The 13,171-nt window shown below is 40.3% G+C and overlaps 1 protein-coding gene across 2 annotated transcripts in view; it reads left to right on the top strand.

Moving 5' to 3' along the window:
• Nucleotides 1–13,171, top strand: part of MAN2A1 (mannosidase alpha class 2A member 1) — a 172,447-nt gene that overhangs the window by 147,106 nt on the left and 12,170 nt on the right. For both annotated transcript variants that reach the window (XM_008704925.2, XM_040621982.1), the window contains exons 18-20: nt 706–847; nt 3,274–3,407; nt 10,285–10,479. In XM_008704925.2, coding sequence (XP_008703147.1) covers nt 706–847; nt 3,274–3,407; nt 10,285–10,479 — 471 coding nt within the window. The remainder of the gene's footprint in view (nt 1–705; nt 848–3,273; nt 3,408–10,284; nt 10,480–13,171) is intronic.

Here is a 13,171-nt window from a genome sequence, read left to right as displayed (position 1 = left end):
GACTCTATTTGATGTTTCCTCCTGAGGTTTGAGGGAGTCTCCTTGACCCAACCAGCTTAGTGCATTTTCGTCAAAAACTAAAATAATGTATTTCATCCATTCATATACCAGACCAAGAAAAATTAAAATACGGGACTATCTACATTGAAACTAACCAGGAAGAGTAAGCACCGAAGGGTTTTTTAATATAAATATGAATTTGATTATTTTAATATAATATGTTAGAAGATTTGATGAGGGGATCTGTGGTATTTATTAAAACTGATTCAAGAATTATAAGAGATATTTTTTTGAACGGGGCTAGAGAGCTATTATGCTTAGCATTCATTACAAAAGCGGTATGTTAGATTTAGATGAGAAATGAATACTTAATACCTTTATAATTTGTTTTATGCAAATATTGGAAAGCTAGAAGACTTTTGTTAAGGATTTTTATTCTGAATTAAATAGGAATGCCTATTTTAAAAACCTGGATAAGTTCTACCTTTCTCACTTAAAGTTTTCTAAGATCCTCATGCTTTTTTTCCATATTGTTTTGAAGAATGTTTTAATTCCTAAATTTGCTCTTCCTTTGAACAGGAAAGGAAGCTATACCTTTTACTCTTTGGAGGAAAAGTCATCTATAGTCAGTACTAATTTTTTAAAGTACATCTGTAAATATCACTTGATTTCTTTTTTTTTTAAGTGAACTGTTTGGTCTTATAGATTCAGCCTAGAATGACAATGAGCAAATTACCTCTTCAAGCAAATGTCTATCCAATGACTACAATGGCCTATATCCAGGATGCCAAGCATCGGTTGACACTACTCTCTGCTCAGTCTTTAGGGGTTTCAAGCTTGAAAAGTGGTACGTATTGTTTGGATTCTTTTTTGCTCTTCCAAGTGTATAGTTTTTCTGTTGGTCATATGTGTTAATTATCATCTTCAGACACCAGCCGCCTTCTTTTGAGAACCAGACTATTAGTTAATTTTGGTTTTGTGAGAATAACATAAAACAATGTATTTCCTCAATCTTCTGATGAAGAATGAGGGACCTAAAACTCCATGAAGCCATTTCTTCTTAAAGATAATTTATCTCTCCTGATAGCTCATTGTTTGCACAAGCCTCTGTCATCGTCATAATTGAATGGCTGTGGAAACTCTCCAGAAGTCAAAGAGGAGAGGGGGCCAGGAGAAAAGTTAGAAATTCCCAGAGTTGCCGAAGTTCGCCAAGGTGGGAGGTAACAGTTCAAACCTAGGTCCTTCTCTGAATCACGTCCTTCTGGGGCACTTCCACCCGAAAGAAGAAAGGGAGTTGAAATGATACAGAAAGGGGAATAAAGAGGTGACAGACACAACTTTAATAAGGATTCCAAAAGAGAGAACAAGATGGAAAGAGAAGATAAATTATAAACACAGATTAATTTTTATAAAACCTCTATTGGGAGGCTTATGTCCTCTATAATACATATTTTTTATTATCATTTATATGTGGTCAGTTGCTCTTTCTTACATATTGAGAGTCGCTAAGACAGTGTCTTACAGAGCCAGGCAGGTAATAAATGGGTGCAGGTGCCTGGCGTACCCTTTGCCACGAATCCACTTTTTTTATTAGGCATATACATATGTTCTATATGTCCGCCCACACAAAAAAGTATACTACTCATCTTTCTTTGTGGCTTTCACTACACAGAATCATGAGATGATGCCATAAAGACATTAACGCCATTATAAAAATAATAATGGCCTCATATCATGGATGCAGCAGGGAGTGGTGGGGCTTCGGCAAACTGGGGCACAGCGTTCCCGGCGTTCGGTGGGGCAGCCGCTGCTCAGTGCCAGACTGTTGTCGCCATGGGGAGAGGGGCCCAGGGTTGCCAAATTTTTTTGTTTCCAAAGAGCCCAGAAGGCTCGAATTTTTTATGTTTTGAGTTTTAAAAAATTAAGTCAACATTTATGGATTGGACAACTTGACATAAAATTCCTAAATGTGGTTTAGGGGCAGAGGAGCTTTATTTCTCAGCTTGTCTTTATCAAGGGACATGACATAACTGTCTAGTCCATGATTGCTCCAGGCCTAATGTCTAGTTCCCTGTTGAAGGACCCAACTTTGAGAATTGAAGGCAAGGTTTAGAAATGGGTGGCTCGAGAGTCACACCTGGCCCAGGTGCCCCTGCTGTAGACACCCAAGTACTCCAGGGTTTGAGTGCCTACAAACATAAGGACAATTTGAGCACAGCCCAGGAGATTTACTGAGTGTCGCATGTTATGAGGGCTAATATTTGGAGGCAGGGAGAAGAGAGAAATTGCCAAGAGGTTGATGGACTAATATGGGTGTGAAGTGATCAGGCCCTAGATGGCCAATTCGTCCCAGTGCCCGAGGGGCAAATTCTAGACAGTTGTGTTCTAAAACAAATTTGGAGGTAGTAGCAGCGAAAATTCTAATCATCACTGGCAGTTTTATGTACTGGGTACCTAAACTGAGAAGAAAAACTAAATAGATTTGGATTGACTATGTCAAAATAATAGTTATTAAAATATTTTATGTATTGCTGTTTTATGCCAAAAGATCGTTTAATACTACAACAAACGTGAATGGGTGGATGGATGAATATACATATATTTTTAAGTGTATAGGACTAGGTTTTTTTTAATGTGAATTAATAACTATGGCTCCGGGTGGTTTTTTGGTTTGTTATGGATAGGGTTTTGTTTGTTTGTTTTTTAGTTTTTTGGGTTTTTGTTTTGTTTTAGTTTGTACTCTCATAGCCTAAACCATTAGCTTACAGCTTAAACTAGAGGAGGCGTGGAATTATTCCACAACAGACGAGGGAACCAAATATGACCTCTTGTTGTGGAGGAGTGAGGATAGTTGATGCTGCTAACATAATACCAGGGAGGGAAGCGTATGTGGTGGGTGTCTCCAAATCCTGGGATTTCCTCGGACAGTCACCAGATACCAAGTAACCTAAATCGTCTTTCAGATCCGTTTTAGATTCTACACGTCTGTATTTGTCTTGTTACTCCATGTGTGATGTACGTTTCCTAATGAACCTCATAAGCATTTTTAAATTCCAGATGCTACCACTAATCTTTTTAAATTTCACTTAAATTTTAAAACGGAAATACAGTCCTATTTTTTGCATTTATACCAGCTGCTTTGAGAAAGCCCTTGGCACTGTGGGCTCTACAGATCTGTCTCTTTGGCTTAACGCAGGACCGTGCCTAAACTTATGTGATTCTCCCTGGATGTTTGTATTAAATAACCCTGGCCAGTTTGTTTGTTTGCTTTAGGTCAGATTGAAGTTATCATGGATCGAAGACTCATGCAAGATGATAATCGCGGCCTTGAGCAAGGTGTCCATGATAACAAGGTCACAGCTAATTTATTTCGAATACTTCTGGAAAAAAGAAGTGTTGTGAATATGGTAGGAAAAAAAAATAACTCGCACTTTCTGATGTTGATTGTTCTTTGCCACCCAAAATTTGAAATTATGACTTTTTCCACTTTTTTTATGATTTACAGTTCCCAGTTTTGAGATATCTTTATAATAGATTTAGCCTATATTGACAAGAAAGAGAACTTCAGTTACACATATGTCAGATTTGCATTTAAGTCTTATTTTTTATTTTTGCTTATTATGTAGATGTAAAATAATGTTAAAGAATCAGTTTGGGTGAAATTTTCTGAAATTATGTGAAAGAAAATAAGAGTTGAATTTAAGACTAGAACTTAGTCACATACTTAGGAGATTAAGTTTGATTAGTAAGATTTATTGGAAACCTTAGTGTGCTCATTCTAGTCTTAGACTCCTCAATTGAAAATGGATTTACTTGTCTGTTGTCTTGCTCAGTTTTCATTCCCCAAAACAAAACCCCAGCATTCCATTAAACAGTCTGGCTAAAGCTGAGTTGGACGTAAACCAACATGACGTACGCCTCTTCAAGGCAACGCAAAAGTCATCATCACGGTCTTCCATGCTTTAATGATTTCCCACTTCAGATGACTCTCTGCACGGCCCTTTTTTTCTCATTCTGCTCTCCTTTCTTCACTGACCCATTTCAGATCTTTTCTGCTCTTTTCAGCTGGTGGCCCCACCACTGACTTCACATTTGACAGGGCTCTCAGTTCTAGGTATCAACCATCTCCTCCCACCCTTTCCTACTTACCTCATATTGCAGTAGAGACATTTACCTTCCTTGCCTCCTAGGCCAGTACCTCCGCTTGTCCTTGGAACATACCGCAGTGACCTCCTCAGCATCATCACCCTCCCCCTTCCTTCTCCCTGCGCTTCATAGCCAACATTCCCTAGGAAAGAAACCCTTTCTGCAGGCTTTTGGATACTCTTCATTTTCTCCTATTAAAAATAAAAACCAAAACCAGCTTCCATGCAGACCCATTTCCATTTGCCCCGCACTACCGTCCTGTCTCCCACACCCGGTTGAGCTGGTTTGTGAGATGGGTTTATTTCATTGCTTCCGTGTCACACTCAATTCATTTCAGTTTTGCTTTAGCCCCCCCCCACACACGCACACACATAACCTTGCCAGTATCACGAGATCCGTCGTCTTACTTCACCTTGCAGCAACATTTGACACTGACCATGTCACTTCTTAGAAGACAGTCTAGCCAGGGCTTTCGTGGTGCCATGCTTATTTGGTTTTCTTCCTACCTCCCAAGTGGTTCTTTCTCTGTCTCTTCGATAGTTATTAATTCACCCATTAAATGTCAAGAGTGCTCAAGGGTTGACCCCACACCGTCTCCTTTTCTCATTTTATGTGTTCTCCCTCTGCAATCTCTCCCACTCCCGAGGCTGTGGTGACCACCTCTATACAGATGAAACCCACACATACCTTTCACCTCTTACCTGCAGACCCATCTCCCTAGCTGCATCCTGCTATTCAGACCTGACATATCCATGATCACTCTCATGATCTCTCTTCCCCCCCCAAAACCACTCTTTTCCAGTGTTCCCTCTCTCGGGGACCAGCACCACCTTCCATCCAGTGCCACACACGTAGAAGTCATCTCTCATTGATACTTCTCCTTTGCCTGCCCCTTTCTTAAAACAGTAGTCACCAGTGCTTGGCTCTCTTATTGCCTAAATATTTTAAATCTATAAACTCACTTATTCTGACCACCCTAATCTAAACATCATGTGTTTCATGAATCATTCTGTTCTTCTTTTCCTGCCATATTTGTTCTCAGTCAAGTAAGCAAAGTGATTCGGTTTTTCAAAACTCGATCTGACCTCACTGCCGCCTTCTTAACCCCTCAGATATTTTCTCATTGCTCTTCTAACAGAAGTCAAAATCCTTCCCGTGGCCTGAAGAGCCCCTCATGATCTGGGCCCTGCCTGTCCGCCAGCTTCATCTAGCATGACTCGCACTATTTCTGCTCTGGGCCCACTGGTTTTCTTTCAGTCCCAAGTACTCCCCATGCACCCTGCGCCCACAGCACCTTTGTGTCTGCAGTTTCAGTCTCTGCCAGGGCATTCTTCCTAGTAGTTCAGGTCAGAGCTGCCTTGGTCAACTGCTCTTACTTGACCAGGCCAGGTCACCGCCTTCACTGCCTCCTAGAGCTGTGCTTCTGTCCTCCATGCATAGATGTGATTATTTTTGATCATTGTCTCTCTCCACTTTGGACCGTACCTTCACCGAGACTGGGGCCCATGTCCTTCTGGTTCTAGAATTGTTCCTAGCAGAGGAAGCACCCAATATTTGTTGCATGAATGAATGCACAAATACATAAATGGGTGAGCTGTAATAGCACATGGTGCCACCGCATTTATCCCAGTCCCTGCCTTGTCATACTCGGCATGTTCTCTTCTCCCTGCTCGATTCCAGGGACTTGTCTGCTTCATTTTCATGTGCCCCACAGGGCTCCTTGCCTGTGGTAGCTATTCTATAAATAAAACACTAGTTGATTGAATGAAATGGCAACAGCTCATTAAAGCCCAGAATTCTTCTAGTATCAGGAATCTTTTAGGAAACAAGATTTTAACATCCATGTTTAGATGTCAAGATTTAAACCAGTTCTTGGGACTCATGGTTTAAATCATTTACTGACAAGATAGCTTAATTTTAGGACTAAAACTGCACAGGATAATCATTGTCTGAGTGCTGGCATCTTTTTCTCCTCCCGAAAGAGTTTCTGACTTTTATTTTTTTTTTTTCTCTATATATAGACACTAATTTGCAAAAGTTCTGTTAACTATGGCAATAAGCATTTTCATGTCAGATCTATAAAGCTTTCACTTAGAAGCGAAATAATTTGTTTATTCCCATTCAAAACTCCTTGGATAGTAATTGATTGAAATTTGATCCAATGTTTTTATAATCCTGTGTTGGTTAAATTTTTCTTTTGCTCAACTATAGATTCTTGGACTTAAATCAATAGTTTCTTTTAAATAATAAATGAACTAGAGAAGAGAAAATACATTTTAATTTCTAGTAAAATTGATTAAAAAGACATTTCATGAAGGAATGTTCCATCTCCTATAACTTAAGCTTTCCAGGAAGTGTTTTTATTCTCAACTCAGACTCTAATGTTTACAGTGTGACGGTCGGAACCGTGGTGAGGAGACAGTGTGTATACAGGAAGGCATTTTAGTAGAAAGTCTTTAGCCTGCCAGAGCGTCCTGGGAGTAATCTGGGTGACTAAGTGGAACTGAGTCCTGTTCTTGAGTGTTCCTCAGAGAAGCAGTGAGAACGAGGACTGGAATGACAATCGCTGTGAGATGTGCAGATGCCCAGTGGCTTGCTGTAGCTGTGTGAGGTGGACCGTCATCCATGGCAGTGACACTCAGGGGTCAACGGAAGTGAAAAATGGGACTTGTCTCTTTGGCCTTGACCCTTCAGGTTTTGTTTCTTTGACGTTTACTCCCTATCCCTTCCTGCTGAGGACTGCTGTAGTGGAGGGCGTTGAACCAGGAATTAGAAGTGCTGGAAGTGTTCAGGTATTACAGTTGTGTCGTTTTACCTCTGGGTACCAGTTCTTTACATGTAAGGAGAAAGGAGCTGGGAGAGATCAGATGAAAAGCTTCAACTGCTTACAGGGCTCAGAAAAGTGGTGGCATGAGGGAGGTTGGTCAGGTTTAAGGGCAAACGCTTTAGTGAGGTGACCCCAGGTCTGTGATGAGTGTGAGGACCTGTCCCACCAAGGAGCTACAACTCAGCCACACTGGAGGGAATGTGGGGGCCCAGCGTGACTTGGATTTCCAGTGTTTTGGGTTAAAAAAAAAAAAAGTTACCCGTTTTGGGGAGTTTTTGTTATTGTCGTTGACAGTTTCAATGTGAAATCTCTGGATTTTTTTCTTTTGACAGTTGTCTGAAGAACAGACAACTTTTTAATACGATGCAGACCTACCGATTTAGATTTAGCCCACAGATCACCATCATGAGGTTTATTTCTAAATGTTATGATTCATTATATTTTCATTCATTATTTCTTCTGTCTCTTTTCCCCCGCATCCTTTCCCATACTGTATTTTTCTCTCATTTATTTATATTACATTTGCTTATTGATAAAGTTCAAAAAAACATTTATCAAGTTCCCACCATGTATCAGGTCATACTAAATAAGCAAAAGTGACACAAAATATCATCTCTTACTATCTTAGGTAATTTATTTAGCAAGTTTTGATGTAGATGAATGGATACGTTTGATGTTTAGGGATCAGGTAACTTAATTGGGCTTCATGAAGGACACCATGGAGCCTAGCAAGAAGTTCTGACTTATGAAATAAGGACTGGAACCCAATGGAGATCTCAGCTTGGTGTGGTTTGGATCAGAATGTGCTTGGAACTATTTATAATTTCATACAGGTTGCAAGGAGAAAGTGAGACCTGAACAGCTTGAAGCCTTCCAACCCACAGGAAACCAAAATGTTTAGAGTAGTGTATTAGTTACTACAAGGCTGGGGAATTCTTTTACAGCTTAAACACATAAAATTTCCTATAGCAAACATGTGTTATAAGCTTTGGGTTTATCATAAAGGTTACAGTTAAAAGATTACCTTTCCAGGAGATTAATCAAAAAGTGATAATTTACCAGCTAAATATCTTATTGAGCCCCTCGTTGCTGTAAAAATGTTAAGAAAGTACATGAATCATGGAACCTTCCATGAGATTTTGTCCCACCCTGCCTGGCCACCTTCCAGCAGTGTTATTTGTTCGCAGTGCTTTTACAGCTCTGAACCACAGCTCTTCCATAAACTTCTCTTCCTTATCCTGCTTAGGACAATCAATGGCACAGTTCTTGAATTCTCGAAGTACTTACCTTCACGACATTGTTTCCTTTGGTGAAACTTATCACTCACATGTTTCTGAGTCTGAATCATTTTCTTAATCCAAAACTAGTTAAAGGATGAGACTTAGAAATTTGACTCCAAAGGGAGCTGTTTCTTCTACAAGGTTGGGAGGTTGTCTGGGGTGATGGTTCCCAGCCCGTGTCCACAGAGCTGTGTTGGACTGACTGAGATTTGAGATTTGCTTCGGGGGCTGTTAATCTTTGGCTTCCTAGGGCTCACCCCTGGAAAATCTGATTAAGTAGATTTGGGTTAGGGTTCAGGGATCTAGGTTTCAAGCTCCCAAAGCCATTCTTAAGTATGGTCAGGTTGGGGGGGCACTGAGAGTCGGGGACTGGTGTGGGTCAAGAGGAATAGTATATATGCACATTACTCTTTGAAAGGTGTACATAATCCATAAGAAGTGTCCCACCTATTCACTGAAGTGTCCAGGGATTCCTCCAAGAGCATAGAACAAAGCCAGAGAGCTTTTTCTGAATGTTACTTGACCTAGAATGGACTTAATGCCTTCTGATTCTGATACGGCAGGTGTCTTCTTTTCTGTTGGAATCTTTTATCTTTTATTACCTAAAAGTGATTTTGTCAGTAATCCTGACCTAGATTATGAAGTCCTTTGATCTTGGAATACATTTAAAGTTTCCTTTGAAACTGTTCCCTCAATATTCAACAACATACATTAAATTTCAGTATTGTTGGTGAAGATTACATATGCTTTATTTAATCTTTTTTTAAAAAAAAGATTGTGGAATGGGTACGTATTTTTTTTACAACTCTTTTAGACCTAATATTTTTTGTCAGTATCTTAATACTGCAGTGTCCCTCTGTTGCCTTTAATTTTCTCTCTCTCTCCATAGTCTGAATCGCAATGACATCTACAGTTCGCTCCCGGCAAGATGCTTGTCACTCTTTGCTCAGCACCCTCTGTTCATTGCTAATCTGACATACTGAATTTTAAGCCCCATATCTCCTATAAAATCCTATTTTTTCACCCAGATAAGTAGCCAAGCCTTTTATTTGAGCCCAGCATTACAAAAAAGGATGCAAAATCAGAAGATGTCAGTGAAATGGACAGTTTAAAAATAAGATAGAAAATTAAATTTGTTCCACGTGTCACTGTTGATCAGAAAACCTTTCTACATAAATTATTTTCTCTTCTCAGTGTTTTTCTGTGTGTGCTCTTATACCTTAGGCATTATTGGTAAAGGTTCTACTTAGTGATTGATTTAATTAATTGAGTGTGTCATCTACCATATGCCTCCCCCAGCCCTGGCAGACTTGTTTAATGTTTGGACATGCTGAGCCACTTGTGTGGAAGTACACACCACAGTAATGACTAAAGTGCTTTCAAATTCCACTGAATAATTGTGTACTAGATAAATATGTACTAACCATTGCATAACATGATTTAACAGCTTCAGTTCAGTGGCAGCGATTTACCAAATTACCTGTGTTATTTAAAAACCTTATTTATTTAGAGAGTTTTTTCCCCCAAAAAAGATCCTGTCATTGGGTAACATGTACAGAGCATAGCTTTGGATCACCTCAAGATGTTATGGTCTAGTCGAGTGTGTAAGTGAAACTATGAGGATATGGTGGGTAAAACCTGAGGGAGAAGAGATCACGTTGCATGATGTGCAAGATGTATGAGTATCCCGACCCATCTACTTAAAGAATTTTGTGGTAGGTTGAGAAAGAGTTTCAGTAAAACGATATACCTTGTCCTAAAATGTTTTTTGGAAAATGTTGTCAGGATTTTTAGTACTAAAGCATTGGAAAAAAAGATCTTTCTAAGTTAAGTGGACACTGTTCATTTTCTTATAATGCTTACAAATGAACTTGGTAATCTGTGTGTTGGCTAAAACTGTTACTTACAAAATACAATAAAATTAAAGTACTTGTTTGTATTTCTTTTCTATTTAAACCCTGTCAGGTAATTCCACTAATATTGTGAAAACTGCAGATATAACACTTCAACAGTTCTGTTTTTTCTTGATAGGAAGAAGAAAAGAAGTCGGTCAGTTATCCTTCTCTCGTTAGCCATGTAACTTCCTCTTTCCTGAATCATCCAGTCTTTACGATGACAGAAAAGATCCCTGTGCCCTCCCTTCAGCTGCTAGGTGAATTCTCACCGTTACTGTCATCTTTGCCTTGTGACATTCATCTCGTTAATCTGAGGACCATACAGTCAAAGGTATATGCCACAATGGATCTAGGAAGAATTACTCTTTTGTAATATATTTGACATAAGGGATGAGAAGCAGAAGGAAATTCAGCTGACCGTTGAACAGCATGAGCTAGAATTGCATGGGTCCGCTTACGCAGATTGTCTCCGATAAACACTGTACAGTACTAAAAATGTATTTTCTCTTCCTTACGGTTTTCTTAACGTTTTCTTTTCTCTAGCTTACTTTATTATAGGAATACAGTGTAATATACATATAACATACAAAATGTGTGCTGATCACCTGTTCATGTTATCAATAAGACTTCCAGTCAATAGTAGGCCGTTAGTAGTTATGTTGTGAGAGAGTCAGTCATGCGGATTTTTGACTCGGGGCGGGGGGGGGGGGGGGTCGCCCGTAACCCCCTGCACTGTTCAATGGTCAACTGTACTGTGAGTTTTACTGTGCTTCAAGGAGCCCTTCAGAGGACTTGGCCTTTAGGCAGAGTCACTCTGCCTTTCATTTGACTGTTGCTCTATAGTTTAGAGCATATCCCACCACTAATAGATGTTAATCCTGGATAAAGTTCTGTATGGTGAGAAGGTCAGGGAATATTATCTTTTTACAGATAAGAAAGCAAAAGCTGGCCTGGGGTCACATAATAGTAGGTGGGAGAACAGGCCTTAAGATCAGCTCTACTGGCATTTTCCATTCATTTCTCCTTGTTAGCCAGTGTTTCTTGAGGAGTTAGAGAATTAAGAAGCATAGCATTTAATTATTTCTGTATCAGAGGCCTTATACATTCATATATTTCTCCTGAAAATCACTGCAACTCAGACCTTTGCGTTGAGAAACCAACTATTTAGAGACATCTAAAGATATACTAGAAGAAGAAAGGGGAGGGTTTTATTAGATTTGGAATTTTAATTCAGTTAGACTGCTATTGTTTACATGTATGCCTACTTTTAAAGTCAGAGATTGCATTTGAAAAGAGTAAAAATTAGACATTTGACATCATTTTTACCTTTTGTAGAGCTGTTTTGATATTATGAATTGGCATATGCATAGCTGGAAATAGTAAGTGTTTAGGGATTCTGTGGGGAATGTAATAAATGGCCTGAGTATGAAAAGAAGAGAATGTTCATGTTTGAGGACCACATAAGAAGAGAAAAATGTTTTGTTTAAGCACAAAGAACTAAAGCAAACCAAGTAAAGTAAGGATAAATGCTTGTAAATTTGGACATATAGGGCTTTTAAAACTGTATGACCAAGAGAAGGAACTTAGGCCTGTGTATCCATACAGCTTGTGATAATGAATACATGTGAACACAGGAGGCCTGCATATATCTGCATGTGTCAGAAGGCTTGTTTGATCATGTGAACAAACCTGCAGAATTTATTTTGTGCCGACTACGTGCCAGTTACAGCTAAAGGCACTAGGGATACCATTGTGAACAAACCAGACAATAACCCCTGCCTTTCTGAAGCATGGATTCTAGTGGGAGGAGAAAAATAAAGAAGAAAAAATAAGAGGAACATATGAAGTGTTAGATGGTGATAAGTGTCAGGGAGGGAAAACAGGGAAGGATGGTTCTGGAAGGTGACACGAGTTTTCATAGTGTGGTTAGAAGAGGACCTTGCAGAAAGGGTGTTAATGGAGTAAAAGTCTGAAGGAGGTTAGAGAATAAGAGACTTTTACAGATTTCTGGGGGTAGAGTGGTCTGGGAAGAGTTACAAGCAAGTAGGAAGGCCTCCACGTGGGTGCCATGGTGAGAATAGAAGCTCCATGTGACCTGGCCTTTTCTTTGATTCCTTGTTGCATCCTGTTGCCTGGAAGACTGCCTGCACGTAGTGGGAGCTCACCAACAATTTGCTGATTGAGCAAATCTCACGAGTGTTCTTTCTAGGTGTCTGCCACAGTCTTCAGTGGGTCGACTTTTCTTTTTTTTTTTTCTTTTTTTAAAGATTTTTTATTTATTTATTTGACAGAGATAGAGACAGCCAGCGAGAGAGGTAACACAAGCAGGGGGAGTGGGAGAGGAAGAAGCAGGCTCATAGCGGAGGAGCCTGATGTGGGGCTCGATCCCATAATGCTGGGATCACGCCCTGAGCCGAAGGCAGACGCTTAACAGCTGTGCCACCCAGGCGCCCCAAGTGGGTCGACTCTTTGACTCACGGGAAAAACACACCAGAGATGGATAGCCTCCCTGAGTTTTCCTCGCATTAATTCATGAGCTAAAGGGAATGAGGGGATAGACTGGGGGGTGCCAAAGACTCTGAGCCTCAGGTTGCCGTCTCTGGGCATGGATGGTAGAGGACGTAGGCAGCCTAAGGATCTGAGGGCTTCTGGGGTGCACGGCAGCCACTGCTCCTTAGCCTTGTTTCTAGGTGACTCTTGCCCATGATTGTTTTCTTGAAGCAGATCCAGTTGTCTAGAGTCAATGAATGTAGGGTTTCACCCTCTGTAATCCAGGCCTGGCACTTGATCCTCTTTTCTGTGGTTACCTGCTCCTTTCATTCTCCCTGCTTATTGCCTGGCTTCCTGTCAAACAATTCTCAGCACTTCCCAGATTAAATTCCATTGCTACTGAGTTGGTTCAGAGCCTCCAGCATTTAGGCTCTGTACAGTCTGGCCTCCACTCACTATGTCCACTTGGCTTCCCCTTGCTACTCGCACCCTTCGACAGGTGGCCCACCTCCACTGCCCTGATGGCTGGCCAA

The sequence above is a fragment of the Ursus maritimus genome, unplaced genomic scaffold (assembly GCF_017311325.1).
Source record: "Ursus maritimus isolate PB19 unplaced genomic scaffold, ASM1731132v1 scaffold_5, whole genome shotgun sequence".
Taxonomy (NCBI): domain Eukaryota; kingdom Metazoa; phylum Chordata; class Mammalia; order Carnivora; family Ursidae; genus Ursus; species Ursus maritimus.
This window is presented reverse-complemented; position numbering and strand designations above follow the sequence as displayed.